The sequence below is a fragment of the Arvicola amphibius genome, chromosome 1 (assembly GCF_903992535.2).
Source record: "Arvicola amphibius chromosome 1, mArvAmp1.2, whole genome shotgun sequence".
NCBI lineage: Eukaryota > Metazoa > Chordata > Mammalia > Rodentia > Cricetidae > Arvicola > Arvicola amphibius.
Genome location: NC_052047.1, coordinates 167,790,829 through 167,811,692, shown reverse-complemented (window position 1 = coordinate 167,811,692; position 20,864 = coordinate 167,790,829). Strand labels below are relative to the sequence as shown.

The 20,864-nt window shown below is 44.6% G+C and overlaps 1 protein-coding gene across 1 annotated transcript in view; it reads right to left on the bottom strand.

Annotated features, from left to right (window-relative positions):
- The window catches only part of Smarca2 (SWI/SNF related, matrix associated, actin dependent regulator of chromatin, subfamily a, member 2), a 170,261-nt gene that overhangs the window by 93,912 nt on the left and 55,485 nt on the right, over window positions 1–20,864 (bottom strand). The window contains 16 exon segments of the mRNA XM_038338305.1: window positions 202–315; window positions 1,659–1,901; window positions 4,940–5,050; window positions 5,716–5,782; window positions 7,738–7,820; window positions 7,822–7,869; window positions 7,871–7,903; window positions 11,433–11,453; window positions 11,456–11,591; window positions 12,747–12,775; window positions 12,777–12,820; window positions 12,823–12,847; window positions 14,770–14,820; window positions 14,941–14,942; window positions 15,044–15,179; window positions 19,056–19,109. Coding sequence (XP_038194233.1) covers window positions 202–315; window positions 1,659–1,901; window positions 4,940–5,050; window positions 5,716–5,782; window positions 7,738–7,820; window positions 7,822–7,869; window positions 7,871–7,903; window positions 11,433–11,453; window positions 11,456–11,591; window positions 12,747–12,775; window positions 12,777–12,820; window positions 12,823–12,847; window positions 14,770–14,820; window positions 14,941–14,942; window positions 15,044–15,179; window positions 19,056–19,109 — 1,197 coding nt within the window.

Below are 20,864 nucleotides of genomic sequence, written 5' to 3'. Positions count from 1 at the left end.
CCCCAAAGTTAAAGAAACCAGACTAATAATGTTCTGAGTGCCCCCCCCCCAGCTCAATCAAACACAGAGTCTTTGAAAATGTCTTTAAGATACTTTGCAAGGGAACTCTAGGCCTGCTATTTCAGACACGCAACCACAAAGGCAGGTGCCAAAGACACATGCACAGGAGGGAAAACCCCACTACCTGAATCTGCAACTGACCTTTTCTGGAAGCTGAGATTCAACCTCTTTCTTCAGTCTCCTCAGTAAAAAGGGTCTCAACACCTTGTGCAGACGCCGGATGATCAAAATAGTTTCTTCTTCATTCAGGTCCACCTACAAAACAACCTTAGTTGAATTCGCGAAGGATGTTTCACACAGAGAAACTCTGTTGCACTCATGTGTTTCGATGCATACTGAAATTTCGCATGCTATAAAGCCAGGTGAATGCCGGCCAGCAACACCTCCACATTTTTTGCTCACCTGCCTACCCCATGGGAATAAAATGACTGCCAAATAGGTGTCTTTGCCTTAGAGTCTAGTTTTGTGGGAACGAGCCCTGGGGCCAAGTTTCACATTAGTAATATGAAAAACCCCAAATACAGAATAAGGGCAACAATAAAAACTGACTTGAGGTTGGCACAGAACGGGAAAAGGGGGCAACAGTTTGTGTGTGCCTACTTCAGTTGAATCCCCTGACATTTGTGTCCAGTGTAGAAGCATACAAAACGATGGGTGTGTGAATATGAAAATGGGAAAGAGTGAGCATCCTTTACACTTTACACCGGAAGAGCTCTTGGCTCCTCCACCATAGATAGCCCCTTTCCCTTACTCTGTCCAAATCTTTGTTCCTTTGTTAGCCTCTAGAGGGCAGAGTTAATTGACACTGCTGTCTCCAAATGGGCAAGTCAGTTAATGAACAGCAAATGCACCTACAAGGTGCCTCAAGATTAAAGGAATAAGAGTGCAAACCTACGTTTGTCTATAGCATATTAGTGGCTTTTCATTCCTGTCGTCAAGGAACTGGCAATCAAAAAGGTATGTGTCCCTTTCAGGGATTTTTTTTTTCTTGCAATAGCCCAAGCTTGCCTTACACGAGCTATTAGTAAAGGAATAATAATAATACATTTTAGAATAGATACTCCAGGATTTAAGGAAAATTTATGTACAGACAAAAATGAATGCTTACACTAACACCTGAAAAAAAATATGAGGAAAGTTAATATATTACACTCAAGCTCTGTGGAAGTACGTCAAAGGGGAGTCCTGAGTTTATAACAAGGATTTTTGGGTTCCTGTTGAATTGGCTGAGTTGGGCTGTATAAACTGATGAAGCCAACACCTCCACTCTCACCCTCCCTGCGACATGCTGTAGTTGAACACTCTGTCGGGGAAAAGTTGGCAAAATGCAAAGAGGCTGGGATGCTCCATATGAATCTAGATTCAGAGGAGAAAACCTAATCCCAAATGAGACCCCACCCACTGACCAAAAAGCATTGTAAACCACCCTGTGGGGTTTTTCTGGCTCTTACGTTCCAAGTTTTATGCCCTCTGCTTTAATTTCACCATCCCACTGTGGAAAATACACACAAAGACACATACACAAACATATACACACAGAGAGACTTTCTTACACACACACACACACACACACACACACACACACGTTTGACCAGTACCCTTTCGCCAGTCATGGCAAATGGAGCATTAAACCACTGCTCAAATGTGCTGCAACTCTTGAAGATTGTAGGGAGGAGGAAGTTGAGGAGGGCCCAGAGTTCTGGGAGCTTATTCTGTAATGGCGTCCCGGTCAAAAGAATCCTTCTGGGGGCGACATAGTGTGTGTTCAAGACCTGAGTCAGTTTGCAGTGGTGATTCTTCATTCGGTGGCCTTCATCCACGATCATGTATTTCCACCGAATCTGCAACACAAGAGGGAGAAGCAATGTGTGCCTGGTCAACAGAAATACAGTGGCTCCCGAATGACTGAGGCATGTGTGTGGAAAAACAAAGATCCAGCTTGGCACATGACACAGAATGATACTCTTTAAGTGACAAGAAGCCCAACCAATGGAGCACAGCCCATGCCCTTCACACTTTTAAAATGACAATGTGCCCCCTAGGACCAGTGATTCCAAGTCACCTCTTAGAAACAAGTAAACAGGCCCAGAGAGCAATGGGTACTCCTAAGACTAGGTCTGGCCTCTTTCCGCCCAACGGTCTTCTTGTTACTGTGTCATGACACAAGATCCTCCAGACTTTTGTGGTCATGGTTCCTCTGCTCACAGCAGGAACAGAATCCTTACAGCCTCTTGAAGCAGGCATGAATGGCTGGCTTCTGGAAGATGCAGGGCCACTGCTATCTCCTAGACCTTCCTGTCCTCTTTCCGAACAGACCAGCTGTCTACTACCTCTAGGGCATGGCTCAGTGTTGCATTGCTAACACTAGAAAGTTGGAATATTACACACAAAAATCTAAACATTCGGTTTCTTAAAAAAAGGTCAAACTAACAGCGCCCTCCCCTCTTGTTTCATGCATGATGTATGTTCCTCATCTGCCAGGCTGAAGAATCCTGTTCTACTCAAAATGATCACAGGCTCATTGGCAGAAAAGCACTGCAAAAACACCATCCTCCACCTGGGGCTAAACTGCAGAATTAAAACACAGCAAACTCCTCAACATGACTAATACTAAAGAAGGCAAAAGCGAGGATGGCGCAATACTCCTCCCAAAGGCTTCCGGTCCTTTCCTCTCTCTTACCCTACCTTTCACAGTCTCTTCTAGTTCACTGCTCGGGAGAGAACTATGAGGGTTGTACTACTAAGCCCTAGCTTTTGCCTACACCAGTGGCTCTCAACCTCGCTAATGCTGAGACCCTTTACTACAGTTCCTCATGTTGACTCCCAACCATACAATTACTTTTGTTGCGAACTCATAACGGTAATCTCGCTACTGCTATACATCGTAATGTAAATATCTGGTATTTCAGATGGTCCTAGGCAACCCCTGGGAAAGGGTCATTCCACCCCTCCCCCAAAGGGGTTGTGAAGCACAGACTGAGAACCTCTGGCCTACACAAAGGTGGCATTGGTTTAAAAAAAAAAAAGTCTGCTGCTCAGATGTCTCCAGCTCTGAGGCGAGAGTCAGAGGGAACAGACAAGCAAGTAGGGCATAATTCTCACCTCCTCATTAGAAAGACCAGTGGAGCTAAGGAAAAGAGAGAAAACCATCAGCCAGGCTGGGATATCCAGATAAAGGAAATCACCAGCGCTCCCTGCCCCGTTTCTCGAATGGCCAAGTGTGTAACAATGACCAAAGGTTTACAGCCAACTTGCCAACATCAGTGGAAAGAGGTCAACAGACAAAAACGCATCTAAGCGTTACAATAGCATAGCTATTCTAAATCGACCTTCTTCCGCAGTTGAGCTCGTGAAGCAACAAGGTACCAGAGACCTTTGATTCTGCCGCCGAATACGTACTAATTAGGCCTACTGCTTGGAAAAGTTATTACCCCTCTCTGGAACACCATTTCTCCAGTAACAAATAAAAGCACTGCTTCTTGTTACCAGGCGTCTCCAGTGACTTTGAGATACATATGCACAAGACACAAGATGATTTTTTTTTTTTAGGGATCTCAAAGGCACAAACACATTCCCACAGTAATATTGGAGACACGTCATTTTTGACACTGCCAAATTCATCTCGGAGCACGAGGAACTGGAAGGCGGCCTTGCTGTCAATGTTATCTCAATTATTAAACCTCCCCTGGGCAGGAAGTTCCTTTATGTTATTGCCTATGGTACCACGAAGGGAACTCAAAGTCCCCAGAGCAGGGGTTTAATGCAGAGATGGAACAAACCCCCCAAATAGGGATTCTGCTCAATTCTGACCATAACTTAGTTTCAGATTGGAGGTTTCCAAACACCACGCCGTCAAAGAAATTACCAGAGAGGGGAAAAATTAAGTTTTCATGATTTGTTCCAGGAAGGATGCTTTCATCCTTCTGCCTGATCATATTAGGAGACAACATGGCATAAATGGGGAGGAACCCCTTCCCATTGTGGCTAAAGGACAACTTTAGACATACAGATGACGAGCCAGGTAGGTCGCTGACACAACCCTTTCTCGGCGCCAAAGAAAAAGCCCCAGGAACAGCCCTGAGTAATTTAAAGAATAATTGCCCATTATTTTACCAGGGAAACACTGAAAACAGAACAAGTACACAAGCTGCAGCGTGGATAAATTGCTAAGATGGAGAACGCCATCTGGAGGGCCCTGCTTGCCTTCGGAGAGAGACGCACAGAGGAATGAGGCTGGGCTGACAAGAACCCAGGGCAACAAAAACAATTATTTCTTTCCAAGCACATTGAGGGCTGCTGGAGAGAAAAATCGCGGAAGGAACCCAGGTGAATTTTCTTAATAGATGTGGAACTGGGGCTGGAAAGATAGCTGGTTTTCCAGGGGAACCTGGTTCTGTTCCCAGCACTCATCTAGAAAGAGGCTCACACCGGCTCTAAATCCAGTCCCAGAGGATCTGATGCCCTCCTTTTGGCTTCCATGAGTGCTCCACGTATTTATGTTCTCGGCAAAACACTCATACACACGAAATAAGAATAAAGGAAAAGAAAGGAAGTGAACTCATGACAAACGTGCAGAGTAGGGACCAGGATAAATCAATCAATTAATTGATTAATCAATTAATCTCTCCCTCCCTCCCCCCCTCTCTCTTTCTCTTTCTCTCTCTCTCTCTCACACACACACAATATCATACAAAGTATTAAATCCCATGACCAAGATTTCAAGGGGGAAAAAATGAAGAGAAAGAAACCAGTCATCTAATGATCAAAATTATACTATTGAGTATAATTTAAGGGATACTTTACACTCCAGTAAGATGATCCACAATTAGAGATAAAAGAATTTCTTTCTTTTCTTTTCTTTTTTCTTTTAAAATCGTACCTTTGCAAGAATGTGCTTGTCTTTTATAATGTACTCATAAGTAGTCAGGAGGACATTGAATTTGCCACTCCGCAGCTGGGGAACAAGGGAGCGTCGCATGGCAGGGGTACCCTGAATGGAGAGAAAAATACATCGATTACCCGCTGGAAGTACATAGGTACTATTTCTCACTGCTCAGAGCTTAATGGAGCCTAGACAGGTGATGTGCACATAAGGGTATTACCATATACCGATCTATTATCCGGGAAGAAAGCAGTAGCTAAAGCACACATATCTTGACCCTTTCCAGGTCCTTGCAGGAAGGTTTCCCACTTAAGCCCGAGGAAGGAAAAGCGAGGAGGAAATTGCAGCAAGCTAGCAGTGGCTGGGAACCCGCTGCTTGCCTGAAAAAGCTCCCTTTCTGTGGGAGCGTGCAGCAGGCAGCCCCAGCGCCCCAGTAATTGCCTGACTTTGCAGGAACATTCGGCGCAGTAGCAGCCCACAGCGAGCCAGTCAGCAACACACAGAAAGTGTGATATTTGTCATTTGTATTACTCTCATCAGAAACCTCGCAATATGATAATTAACAATTTTCTTCTGCATTTCACTATCTGAAGGTAATTATGGTTTATTACAGTAATCTTCTTGGGATGATTAACTCTCACTGTTTAGTACATGATGTACATGACAAAACTTTACAACCAAATACAGTTCACACATGTGCAGATGGAAGGAAGAAATCGGGGCCCATTTTTTTTTGCTTTTCCGCATTTATATATAAATACAAAGCTCCAAACCTTGTAAGAAATTTTCACCACAGAAGGAGCCCATTTGTCAAATTCATATGTCCAGTTAGACAGAGTCCTACAAAACAAAAACCGAAAAAAACCACACTAAACACACACATACACATTTATATAAATTCGGTAAATAGAAAACTGTTACTCATTTTTAGTCCTTGCCTTCTAGAGAATATAAAATACCCAAGATACATACATATTAATGTTACAGGTATGGAGATAAGAGGTAAGATAGAAGAAATAAGCTGCCACAAAGCGTGACAATTATACACCTCAAAAAAAAACTTGTAAGAAACAATTCAAAAGTGTAGAATTATGTGGTACAGAACACCGGAGTCTTCCAAGGGTTCCGAAACCAACAATGGCCAAATGATTTAGGATCTTCACAACTAGCCATGTAAGCTCTGAGAAAACTCGAATCAGGGAAGAGAAATTACAAAACCCCACGAGCACAGTCAATCGGTCTATCAAAAGAAAGCAGGGGAAGAAATAATGAATTATTTTCTTTTTAAACCCCAACAGTGTAACCAAAATATCCATGTCAGATGATGCAAATATAGACCGGGTGCAAAGGGCGTGTAAACACTACGGAGGAAGATAACTCTGAGCCTCGTGCAGAAAACAGAACGGAAGGAAATACGAAACAAAAAGCCTTGTTCTTCCTGCAGGTCTGAGTTCGTCTCAGGACTGCAACCCATAACAAGGTGGCAATGACTAGAGCATCAAGCAGACACGCATACACAGAAGTTGACACACATACACAGATGCTGACATGCATGCACAGATGCTGACATGCATACAGCGATGCTGACATGCATACACAGATGCTGACATGCATACACAGATGCTGACACACACAGAGAGATGCTCACACACAGAGATGCTGACATGCACACGCAGATGCTGACACACACACAGATGCTGACACGCATATACAGATGCTGACATGTGTACAGATGCTGACATGCACACGGAGATGCTGACACGCACACGCAGATGCTGACACACACACGCAGATGCTGACACGCACATGCAGATGCTGACACGCACATGCAGATGCTGACACGCATACGCAGATGCTGACACGCACACACAGATGCTGATACACATACACAGATGCTGACATGCATACGCAGATGCTGACATGCATACACAGATACTGACATGCACACACAGGAGCACCCGCGCTCCCAGGGAGGGTGGCTGTGACAGTTATTCCTCTACTCTGAGTGTTGGCTAAAGACCAGGGGGAGCCACTGGCAGGTAAGGAACTGGGGCTGTGTTAGAAACAGCAAAGGCTGGTCCTTCCTTTCAGAGCAGCAAGCCATTGAAACACTAAGCGTACATGCACAGTTTACTTTAATGCACTGTTCACAGCAAGGATTTGGATGTCTACGTGGCTTTAAGAGATACAATAAGGAAGGTGTACAAATCTGTTATCTTTTGGAGGTGTTCAATTGTGTGAGTATGAGTGTGTGTAAGTGTGAATACAAAAAGGAAAACAGTTCTAGAAAAGTTTACAAATTCCCTCACCTTTCCCTTCAGTAAGCTCTACTTACTTGGACTCACTCTGCAGCAGCAGAGGTTCTCAACCTGTGGGCCATGACCCCTCTGGGTAACATATTAGAGATCCAGATACTTACATTTCAATTCCTAACACTAGCAAAATTATAGTTATGAAGTAACCATAAAATGAAAAAATTTATGGTTGGAGGTCACCACAACATGAGGAACTGTGTTAAGGGTTCTCAGCACAAGGAAGGCCGAGACTGCTCTACAGGGTGTGAAATGGGAATGGCCAGAAACAATCACTACAAACTTTACTAGCCAGTCCAAAGGCTGCGGCGGGGCATGGGGTTTGGCTGGGGTGGAAAATTGAAACCAACATTCAGATTATGTGTTTCTGGTATCCAACTCCATGCGACTGTTCTGTCTGAAACGGGAAACAAGGGCAAGCCACTGCTAGGACAATCTCCAAGGTACCGAGTGCTGGCGGGCGGAATAAATGACAGTACTTACGAGAGGGGAACAATGATGAGATAGGGACCATTGAGTCTTTTGTGCTCCATCAGGTACGTGATGAGTGCAATGGTCTGGATGGTCCTTGCCTAGCCCCATTTCATCAGCTAAGATTCCATTCAAATTGTTATTTATACAGGGAAACCATCCATTCCAGGCCCTGGAGCTGAAATGAAGAGTAATCGTTTCAATTATCCGAGATCTGCACAGGTAATTAATACAAGCCACAGCTCAAGTGAGGCTGTGACCTTCTTAACTTCTTGGTGCTGTGCGCTGAGTTTCCCACAGTAGCAAAGTGGGGGAGGCACCAACGCGAAAGGAATTTCAAAGATGAGCCCGTAATCGCCCCTGCTACTTGGCAGGTGCTCGGTGTTAATCAGATTTAGAAACGATGGGCTAGAGCGTGCTGGTGGGATTTGGAGCAGCTTTGTTGCTCATCCATACTTAACATTTCACAGTGGATGACATTCTAGAATTATTATAAATGAAGAAAACCCAAACCGAAATCTATTCCAACCACTCCAAGAACAAAAAGCCAATTCGAGGATTAAAGAAAAGCCAGAAGGCTGAGCTGGCGCGTAGACCACTGATCATCAGAAACTGCTTTTCTGGATCATGAACGGCCTGCCCCAGGGTGCCATCCCTGCAGCGAGGAAGCCTGTGACCAGGGAGCCAAGGCCACTAGGCTGCACTCCAGAAGGACATTTCTCTTCCTGGCAGAGCAAGGCCCCAGGCAGCACACAGAAAGCTCTGCACTGTGGGCACTTTTGGAAAGCAGCTCCCTGGAAGCCGGCTGCCTGGAAGATGTACAACGTATTCAAAGCACAGAAGCAGTGCACCCAAGTCCCAGCTTTAGAGTCTCATTTAAGCACAAAAGGAGAGTGAGATGAGAACACAGACTTACTGCACTATCATGGTGCAATGCTGGGTTTAACGTGACACCATCAATTATATGTAACATATATACCCATACATGTTGCGGTCACATTAACTTGCTAATTAAGTTATACTGAGAAAATATTGTGATCTTGTACTTGAAATAGTCATTAACCACTTCCTCATATAGGTTCACACAAGGAACTAGAGCAGATGGGCATCAAGGTAGACTCACACTCCTTTCAGAAGCTCATGTCAGGGAGGAAGCGGTGAACACTCTCACTGGGTACCAAGCAGCCCAGTGTGATAAATGTATATAAAGGCTGTACTGGTGAGTTTCCCTTAGAAAGCACAGTGACCCTCTTGAAGACTTTTCTAAGCCAAATGGGGACTTTGGACAAGACCTAAGTCATCTTCAAAGTTTGTGCAGAACAGCACCATAAAGAGATAAGGAGAGAAACAGAAAAGGCCTGAGAGATAATGGGTGAGCGGGGAGAGGAAGGGGACAAGAGGGTCAAGTGGGGGAGGAGATGCAACCATAAGAAAGCATGAGGCCAGGCGATGGCCAAGGCCCAAGCCCGGCACTTGGGAGCCGAAAGCAGGAGAATCAGGAGTTCACAAGGTGATCCCTGACCATGCAGTAAGTTCTGCCCAACCTGGGCTATATGAGAACCTGTCTCAGAAAGAAAACCAAAAAGCAATGTGTGTACAGTGATTGCCATAATGTAGCCCATGGTTCCGTAGGCTAAATCTAAAAGCCAAGTTAAAAAGAGATAGGAACGGGGGACTCCAGTGGAAACCACAGTGGTGGGAAAGATGGGCTGTTGCTATCTCACCAGCAGCTTTGAGGACGTCATGCCCGATACAATTGAAGGAAAGGTGAGGAGAGAAAGGGGCAAAGATGAGGAGAAGACGAGGGAAGGATAGAGGGAGGGGAAGGGAAAGGAGGAGAGGGGGGAGAAAAGATGGAAAGAGAAAGGGTGGGAGAAGGAGGGTAGAGCGAAGGAGAGGGAGATTCTAGATAAAATAAAAGTAAAACCAGAGACTTGGTAGGAGCTTAGAATCTCACAAAACATGTGGAAAGAGACTTGTGCTTTCCTGGACTGCGGAATGTGGGAACCAAAGCATGATTCTCTGGAGGCAACAGGAGGTTAAAATCTGTCAAGGAAGGCACCAAAAGCTCGCCTGTGGCACCTGTGAAACTTGTTTGTGAGAAACGGAAAACCATGAAGCAGACAGGGACGGGTCAGACTGCAGGAGGATGAGCTTCACTGTCAAAAGCCCAGGAGGGAAAGTGGGCACTTCATCCTGAGGGGTGGACAGAGACCAGTGAGGAATGAGGGGTGCACAGGGACTCACATTTGCAAGGAGGAGGAGTTAGATTTGAAAAGGGAGCAATGAAGAGTGCTTACAAAGGTGCAGAATGGCAGGAAGAAACCAGTGTGGCATTTAAATTTATTTATGGCGGCCCTCTGGGTGCTTCCTGCCAAGACTGAATTCAGTTCCCGGAACCCAACATCATAAAAGGAGAAAAAGCAACTGTTGCACGTTGCCCTCTGACCTCCATGAACAGGATATGACATCCAAATATAACAAAGGACGCATTACAAGATATCAAAGAGGTCAAATGAGATTAAAAAGAATGCTCTGACCTCATCAAGGCGGCATGCCTTACAGGGCATGATCTAAGCATGTTTCCAGGAATTCCAGGGAAATCCTGACTTCCCCAAGACAAGCCAAGGCATCGCTTGTCATTCTTCCGGTGTTGCCGTCAGCACAGACAGGGGCCCAAGCAATGATGGGAGGCAATGGCTGACCATAGGAACTTGGAGAATGATTGATCATAAGCATGTACTTCTGTAAGACGCATTCTAGATGACACGATTTTTATAGGATATTAGTAAGCAATGATAGAAAAGAGACCCTGGCAGTACAGAGAAAGATGTTCAAGAACGACAGGAATTCCAACTGTGTTTATGAAGTTACTTTTCCGCAGGATGCTGATAGTGCGTGCTAGAGTACATTTCTCCCCCCCAGTCTCAGGTAGGTACTGTAGATGGACGAGAGGAGTCACTGCCAAGGTGATTATGCAGCTGGCCTGCGACAGCCCACAGTTATCCTAGTGTATGAGCAGGCAGAACTTACACTAACCCTCACCAGTACCCGATAGTTTAGTTCTGTAAACGGCATCACCTATGCTTATCGGACCACAAAACTTTACTATTTGGTTTTAGTTTTTAATTTTTGAGGGAGCAATTCAAGCAACAAAGGCTCCAAGAATACACTCCAGAGAGCTAGCAAGGAGTAGAGCCAAGAAGACAGGAGATGCCCTCAAGTTAACAGGCAAAGGACGCACCTGGCACATTCACAGCCTGGTGTTTAAACCGAAGCACGGGGACCAACAACTTAATCGCACCTTAGGAAAGGTATACCGTGCAGGAGATGGCACTCAGAACCCCTTACCCTCCTGCTATTGCCACAGCTATAGCTGAAGCTACACTGCATTTACTTCAGTCTCCTGCCTGAACAGAATCCAGCTGGTTTTTTCTCTTTTTGCAAAGAACCACAGTGAAACTGGTCCAAATGGTAAGCCAGGATTTCTCCGAATTCCATTCCTGGGTGATAAAACCAACAGCATGGTACTGTCATGTTGACCACAGCACTCTGAAGGAGCAGAGTAAGGGCTCAACCCGGAATGTCGTCCTGTCTTTGGAATCTCCTCTAGAGTTGACTAAGGCTCCTAAAGTGGGGAATACACACTTGGGATGACATGTACGCAAGACCAAGGCTTGCTATGGGACCGCAATCACGCTGGTTACCCTGTGGTAATGCTTTAGGGTTGCCCATTAATGAGACGGGCAGGACTGCCTTCTCTACCCTCTCAGATGATAGCATGAGCCACTGTGTTAGTAGGACTGTGGACCCCTCTGGCACTGTACTGCATGCTGTATTCATCATCAACGTCCTGTTTGGCAGTCCTGAGGAAGACAAAGTAGGAAAGCCCATGGATCGATCCATGTAGTCCTGTGCGTTTATTTCATCAGAATCCGAAAATCGATTGAGAGGTCTAAAAAATTGCTGTGGTGACTATTTTATCTGCCTTTGCCCTTAAAAACATTCTTTGTAAAGTTCACAAAAACTGAGCAGGTGTCATCACCATCCATATCAGCTCCACAATCATCTCATATAGAAGAAACTTGAGCACTCACAACCAGAGGTTCTACTTTGAAGTTCATAAAAGTGGACACTTTGCCAATGAAGTGCCCTGGGTGTCCTCTGGGATGCGAAGATAAATCCCGTAACACAGGCCACTAGAAAAAGCTTGGGGGACTGAAAGTATGGAGATGACTGAGGACATTAGAGGGGAAAGAGAGGATAACGGGTTCTTCCTTCCACTAGGCCTCGCGGGGGGCCTTTTTACCCAATGCACATGGAAGAGCCACTGTCCCTTCTTAAAAGTGTTACTGAACAGTCAGGGGTGCACTGGAAAACAAAGGCTGCTAAAGTGGGCACAAACCTGGGAGGGGGAAAACATATCAGAACATCCACTTCTTCTTTCCGGAGAGTCTCATTGTCTGAATGTCCTCTTCTGTCTACAAGCAAATGGGGTGTGCAGACACTATTGGAGGACGGGCTGGAATGGGGCACCCGGACAGGAGAAACTGAAGCTAAGTGTGAACCTGGGCAGACTGGGCAGCTGAAGAAGCTATGACATCCGGGTTGACACAAAGATGGTGCTCACACTTGGGCTTCTGGGTATGCTGATGGCTTTGAAGGAGGCAGGGAAGGCAAGTCTGGCCCCGGGGGAGGGGAAGGTAAATTTATTTAGTCTAACCTGGGATAGAAGTACAATTGACAGGCATGAAGGCCAGAAAAGAACCTGAGCAGGAGATAGGAGGGTAGAGTCCAGGGAGGGAGGACAAGGAGGGAGGAAGGAAGAGAGGGAGATGAAAAAACACAAAAGCCCTTGACCAGAGGGGTCCAGGGCTCAGACCCTGTGAGGAGCTGAGGGGACACTCAGTGGCAGTGTGAGGATGAAGTCTGTTCCTGTTTTTAAACAGGATTTGCAAACAGAAAATCCCACCCACATGAACCTCACTGTATTAGTGACGGAAACTCCGAAGGGCACGTACTCAATGATCTGCTTGGCATCCTTTTCGGAAAACTTCCTCGCTGTTTGGATCCAGCAGTATCTTCTCCTCTGTTCCTGCCTACTGGACTCCTCTTCTTCATCCTGGAGGAAGAGCAGAGATACAGCAAGGGTCTCTATTTTAACGAGTATGTTTTATGATTACGGCTTTTTATAAAGAGATTAAATAGTATTTTATTTCACAGCATCTGCCTAAGTCAACTGATTCACCATTTCACCTCTGAATGAGAGAAAAGGGATGCTACAGGGGGTCCCCAAGACCCAAACTCCCAAGGGTAAGTGTGAACCACAGCTTGCTGTTCTAGAACTCTGTTCTCCTCTCTGCAACTTAACGTCCTCCAAGAGAATGCCCTTTCTGATGATCTTGTGGGGTCCCTCTGATTGGAGAGGATCTGACTAACTGAGCATGCTACTTTCTGAGGCTGGCTTCACACCACACATTCCTGAGTGTTCAGGAAAAAAAGCACCATTACCTTGGCAAAGGATCTGACCAAGTCCCTACTTCTTGAACGTATTGAACGAAATAGTCATATGCCCACTATTAACATGACATTCACAACCATTCTGATGGTGAATATGTGTTTCCTAACTATTGCCTGAGAAATGGATACACGTGACAAGTGCCAATGGGGACATCAAGTCAATGTCATCAGATCACTCAGAAGCGCCTCCTAGAAATGGGTGTGCTACAAGTCACTCACTGGTTGGTGGCCGGGGCTCCAGTCACTTGGTTGGATTGCATCTCTTCCCAGCTGTCAGGAGGTATCTGCGGCTGTCAACATCTGGGTGGTAAGGGCTACCTAAACTGCCCACTGCTACCTTATCTTTATATTCCCAGGCTCTTTCTCAGAAAGAAAACCTTCTAACAGATCATTTATGGACCCATTCATTCAAGCAAGCAAGAGTGTGTGTGGTGTGTGTGTGTGTGGTGTGTGTGTGAGAGAGAGAGAGAGAGAGAGAGAAGAAGAGAGAGAGAGAGAGAGAGAGAGGAGAGAGAGAGAAGAGAGAGAGAGAGAGAGAATAGCTAGGAGATATTATCATGGCACAAAAGTATTTGTTTTATAATGGTTATGTTTTTCTAAATGAAATTTTTATTGTTTTCTAAAAGCAGTAAATGTTCATGGTATATTAATTTAGAAAGCAAAGATTCAAAATACAGAAGGGAAATGACCATTGCCTTAAAATCCTCATCAGTTATATTAGGCAAGGCTGTGTCAGCGGCTGCTTGGCATCCATCTATAGCATGCCGCACAAGATTCCTGTATGCTGGTCCAAACCAGACTTAATGACTGATTGTACTAGCCAGACTCAAGCGAGGATACAAATCACTTCATCTGTTTTTACACTAATCAATCATTTCATATTAACCTAACACAATGCTAATCTCTAGTGAAAAGTACCCAAGATTCTCATTTTATGTTCTAAACACATTAAATATTCCTTTCAAGAAACAGAAAAATGTATTTCCTTTGGAGAAACCAGCATATCCAAGGATTCAAAATTAAGAGTCATGTTTAAAGAAGTCCAGATGTACATTAAAGTCTTTATGCTTGCCCGTGTTGCTTTTTTTTTTTTTCAGGTCCCAGACTCATAACTTCTAATGAACTCCAAGGTTTGAAAGACTTCAGAAGTTCTCGGGCATTTAGCGCTCAGAGACCACTTGGGGGATAGGGAACTGCTTTCCCAAAGCATCCATCTTCAAAATGCTCCCCCGAAAGACCTTTGCACCATCTCTAGTCTAACCACAGCTTGTCTCTTTGGTTCCAATGAATTAGGATTCTTAAGATGTCTCACCAGCCAAGGAACCGCAAGAGATAACTACAGTCACTAGGCACACCCCACCAAGAGCCTATCCAGGCGCTTATCCCAGGCATAACTGAAAACAAACCCAGGAGGAAGGGGCTTGAGGCTTCGGGGACTAAGCCCACATTCACAAGGAGACGACCCTTTCCTCTCCGTTAACTTTGAAGCCAGCAAACGCCCAAAGAGAGACAGTGTCCACATACCTCTTCCTCATAATCGGAGTCACTCTCTTCACTGTCAGACCGGGGGAGCAACTTCATAACTAGGGACAAGCAGAGGAGAGGAGGGGGCTGATCTCAGAGTAATAAACACAGGCATTCGCCGACTTAACTGCGAACATCCTGCTTACAGGTAAACCAATGCAGATGCAAAACTTCTACACCATCTCTCAGCAAAGGCCCCACAGGTTTCGTTTGGTGCCATACCCACCCTTCGTCAAAGAAGCCCCCGACGAATCCCAATAACTGTTTCTGCCACCATACCCAGGATTCATCTCCAGCCAGGCATCCAGCTGACTTGCTTTGGGCGCTTCGGGTCCAAAGAGGACCTTGCCAGTTTCCGTGTGTGTCACTTTGACAGGCAGGTCACTCATCTGGCTGCTTTCATCTATCGGCTAGAAAGAGCAAAAAGAAATCAAGTCAGCCTGGGATGATAGGAGGCTCTCAGGCCTGTGCTGGTTATTTCTCGGGCTCTTGGTTGTCCAGTATCTGAAATGTTTTTCTGTGTTTCAACATTTCCATACCCAATGTGTCTTGACGATCAGAGAAAAAAAATCATCACCACTCACTAACAACCCTGAAGAAGTAGATGTGATGGCGCATGCCTGTTGTACTAGCACCCTGGAAGCTGAGGTCGAAAGGGTCACAAGTTAAAGGCCAGCCTAGGATACACACTGAGACCCTGTATCAGAAAGATCTGGAGCTTTGGCTGTGGCTCCATAGTACAGCCATTTGTCTAACATGTGAATTTGACCGTCGACAGAAAACCTCAACACATTGGCACCTAAGCAATGGGTACAAAGGCTCGGCTTTTCTAACTGGATGTACTTGACAAGACTCTGAGTTAGAAGACACAGAAGTTCAAGGAAGCTGGGGTGCAGGCATATTGCCAATCAAGGTGGCAGCCATGCCAATGGAGGACATAGACTGTGCCAAGCTCCTGCCTGCCGCAAATAGCAGCCATGTCTTTCCTGGACCAGTTGTATAGAAAAATATAAAATTAGGTTAGAGCCCTGAGGCAGCTTCTCCAGGTAGCTTTTATCCTGTTATACACTGAACACTTCTAGCTCCAAATGCAAAATTTGAAACTTTCTGATCACGGATATGATGGCGCAAGTTGAAAATTCTATAATGTTACCATGGGAAGGGCCATCCAGTTAGTCAAAACACAAGCACACTAGCATAATACACAAAGTCACCTTCAGACTATGCCTTAAAGCCTACATCAAAAGAAAAATAAGATGCATACAAAACATAAATGCAGTATATGCTTAGACTCGGTCCTATCCCCAAGGTATATGTATACATATATATGTATGTACTCCCAAAGTCCAGGCTCCAAACGCACAATCTGAGACACTTCTGGCTGCAAGCATTTAGGATGAGGGATACTTGCCCTCGGAACAATTCCATTCTTATTCCAGGCAAGCAAGGCTGATTCGGGTCATTAGAACTAACAGTTCCCAGCTCCTCACCTAATACTCCCAGGACAACAATTCCTGTAAACTGTGATTTGGATAGAACAAGTGTAGCCTGTGCTATCTACTACAAAACAGTGTGCTTTATCTGAAACCAACCCACCAGAATGGGGTCTAATTGGAATTGTGTGTATGATAACAGGCAGACAAACAAACAAACAACAAAACCCCCTGCCTATCTGAAGCATGAAGAACCGGCCAAGACAAAGAAGAAGTTCATTAGCAGATGCTGCAAAGTAAAATGGCTTTGCTCAGAAATCAGGAGTTACGTGAAGCCACAAAGGTTATAGATGATGCGGCCCCTGGGAAGAGCCTGTCTGAAAGGGGCTGGAAATGGAGCAACCCCAATGCAAATGGATGCTCTTAATTGTAGGGTGACCGACCTTCTAGGAGCAGGGCCCTGGGTAAGACATTTGGAAACGCTTCATTTGTGTGTTCATTCCACTGTCTGTTTCCTGAAGAGTAGTCAAATGGGTGTGGTGTAGGCAATTCCATTACTTCAAAAGAATTTTCCCTAAATTACTCTTATAGTTGTTTGTGGTCAGATAGATACATGCAAACACTAGCGGTGTAATTAGGATTGTCATATAATTTTTTCTAATTAAGCAAAGAAATGATAAGGAAAAACAGTGGGTTGATGTACTTTTCTGCATCTTAGAGAAAATAACCCAAAAGAACCTCAACCCCTCGTAGTTCTCTCCGCCTACTCCCTCAACAAAGCGCCAGCAGAATCAGAACAAATATTAGTGACCATTCACAAAGATAACTTTAAAAGAAAAGGCTTGCCCCGGCCTGCCAGTTTTCTTCACTCCTACGCTGGCTAAAGCAATAGTTCTCAGTAGCAGTGCTTGGCACAGCAATACGATTCTTCCTCATTAATGTAAAAGGTCATCTACACACTCGAGAGGGAAAAGGGAAATCCAGCATTCGTACCATTTCCCTGGGAAAAACTGTATCTTGTTACTGTGGGCTATTATAATACAGCTTGTTTTATTGCTAATGTCACACCTCAGAGAAAATTGGAAATAACTGTGGGTGGAATTAGAACCCTGGCAAAGGCACAGAATGGGCCCAGAAGAGAAGGAAGAGCATTCTTTCTGAACAAACCGAGCAAGGCGCTCCCTTTGCAAACTTCAGCAAACGGAACTCACACCTGATAAAAATTAACAATCTAAAAACAGACACATGTTGCAGATTGAGATCAGAAGACAATTTCCACACGAGGTAAGGGGATGAGAGGACAAGACAGTGTTCAGTTGTGCTGGGTGCCTGGAAACTGCAGGTGATGTGCAGCCTTGTCAGAGAAGCCTGGGGTCCTGCAAGCAGATGTTGCTTCTAAGTACTCAGATAATGCGGCGTTCCACCCTGGTAGCATCCTGTCTACAGTTTCTTACCTTTACCTGAGCTCTTCCTTCCCAGTGATGGTGTAGAGCAGCTAGCCCAATACCCAGTTCTAAGGGGTTTCCACATATCACTAGTTTAACCTTTCTTCCTGCATCTGACCATGGGAACACACATGGAACCCGTGTACCCAGCGATTCTAGAATGAAACAGGCAATCCCCCCATCACCCGATACTCTAAGCAGGATTCTCAGAGTCCGCAAGTAAAGGTTGGTTAAAACAAACTCTCTGGATTGGCACCTCTCCATTGTATCACTGGACAGATCCTTCAGAGCTCAGTGGAATATCAGAAATTCTAGGATATACAATTAAGGTCAATGCCTGGCTTGCTCCACATGCAATCTCTATTATAAGCCTATAGAAATACCCCAGGGAAATCCAGAATGTGAACTGCTCGGCTTATGTATTTTTATGATTCCAAATTAGTAATAAACTAGGGAAACTGAGCCGTGTTTTATGCTTCTTGTGTTATTTACTTGCCCAGTGTAATCACAGAATTGCATTACCCTCTCATACCTTCTATGTGGTCACGATCTATGTTTATCTGCTATGCAGAATGGTATACAAGAAACTACCAGTTGATCAGGAATCTTGAGAAAGTGTTATTTCTAATCGTCTACTAGTTAATGGTCTGTGGTTTGAAGGAAGATGCTTTTAATCTCAGTCTCCCTCTCCCTGTGTGTGTGTGTGTGTGTGTGTGTGTGTGTGTGTGTGTGTGTATACATAGGCACGTGCTCCTTCATGTGTGTGATTGCAGGCATATGTGTGGAGGACAGATGCATGTCAGACATTGTCTTTCACCTTGCTTGAGAATTGTCTCATGTTGTTTGACACTCAGAATTTCAGGCTAGCTGGTCCCCAAGGTTCAGGGGTTCCCCTGCCTTTGCCTCCCACTTCACTGTGAGGACACTGGGGTTCCAGACACATGCTAACACATGCATCTTTTACATGGGCTGGTGTCTTCTAACTTGTTCTCCACGCTTGCACAGTGAGAGTTCTGCCCACCATGCCATCTCCCCAGGCACAACGGACCATTTTTACTTTTAAAAAAGAGGATTAACTAAGGGGCTCAAGAGATGGCTCAGCAGTTCAGGGTACTTGCTGCTCTTGCAAAAGACCCAAGTTTGATTTCAGGCATCTAGAGGCTCACAATTGCCTATAACTTCAGATCCAGGGTCAGGCCTCTATGGCCTCTATTACCCCCCCCCCCCCACACACACACAACAATGGAAAAACATGCAGACATACACACAAATATTCACATACATGTAAGTATAACTTTTTTTTAATAAAAATGAGGGGCCCAGATTAGTGTACACAAAGAATGGTGCCACAGGTTATGACTGACTCCCCTAGCAGAACATAAGAGCCAGTGGGTGCCACTTCCCTTACCTCTCCATCTGGTCCCAGGGCAGACTCCCCTCCCTCTGCATTCTCTTCCGCCTTCTGCAAAACAATAATGTCAAGTGTTATGTATCCATCAAGAACACAGGACAGGAATTCTCAGCAACTCCCACACCTAACTATCTCATTAACCCGTGTCTTCCTCTCAAGAAGCACAATGCAAATGTCTTTCGTTTTTGTTTCTCTTTGCTGAGACAAAATATGCAGCATCTTAGCAACGTGTAGAGTCATTTAAAGCCAGATGTGATTCAAGGCCAGCCTACTAGAGATCTGTGGATCGCATCTTTAGAGACCCACAGAGCCTAAGGCACAGCACCATCAAGACAGAAGGAGGAATCAGAAACAGTTTCTCGTGTTTGGCACCGAAGACAAATCCTGACATAATTAGTCCCACTTTCCTATTCCCTAAGCAAGTTTTCATCAGCAATGAAGAACAGCATTCTAAAAATGTCCATCAACAATAAGCTCTGAACCGCTCCTCAGTCATAAAAACACAAACAAAACAAAATTCTGTGAGTTCCCGGGTGGTTTCCATTCTACCTAATTGGCTTTGATACTATACAGTATTTCCACAGTGTGTATGTGGGGAAATTGATGTGTGTCTACTGTGTTCTCATGAAAAATTCCATCCTCTACCATTGTTTAAATACTCCAGTGTCATAGTCCATTAACCTCTATGCACCTCAAAGACAAGGAAATGAGAAATTAGGATGGCATACACCAAGTCCCATATGCAATATATACAAAACGGTAAAAAAAAAGTCTTCCATTTATGGCACCTGACAGGTAAAATATTTTATATTCAGAATCTCTACTTTAAGGTTATTACTTTAAAAACTATACTAATTCTTTGTAATAAAATATGAGAATATGAGAGAGGAAAGTTCCAGTCATTTCCTTTACTAAGATACTTAGGGAAGCAAGCTTTCTATCCAAGGACTCCTTTAGTTAATTGAAAAATATATACACTAATACAGAATCAAAATTAACTCTCCTTAGCTTACTTCAGACATTCATTCTATTAATACTTTTATCTTCTATGAAAATAATTAGTCTCTTAACAAAGCAACCTCACTGAAAATGATTTTTCCACACTGAAGAAGTCCCATAAACATATGACTTTTTAAAGTTATTTTCAATGTAATTTATAATTTTCTTACCAAATAACACTCTTGTGTCCCTATCATACACATGTCCCTCCCTCCCTCCCTCCCTCCCTCCCTCCCTCCCTCCCTCCCTCCCTCCCTTGTTCTCATTCTCTCTCTCTCTCTCTCTCTCTCTCTCTCTCTCTCTCTCTCTCTCTCTCTCACACACACACACACACACACACACACACACAGACAGACAGCAGGGGGTGGTGATTAAGTATAAACAATGGAGTTTCTATCAAAGATTAGAAAGATAAAGGTTCCTACACTTAGATTTGTCTGAGACTTGTCTTTTCTGTCTTGCTGACTAGAGGAGGAAGTATGTGCAGGTTCAGAGGACTGATACCCGGACTCACACGCATGGGTTCCCACCCAGCCTGCTGAGGCACTCCAACAAGGGCAGAAACCTTGTGTTCAGAAGAGAAGCCAGCCAGTGACCAGATACTAAAGGTCCCATTTTTGGAATTCTCCAGCACTATACTCCAGAGATGGTTTTAATTAATGAGAGAAAGTCAATTAATCCCACCATTCTTTCCATAGGAACCAGAAATAAACTACAAATTTGGCCAACAAAGAAAATCAAATGAGACAATGAAAAAGCCAATTTGAAATAGCTAATGAGTGGAACTGGATCACCATTTCAATGAAT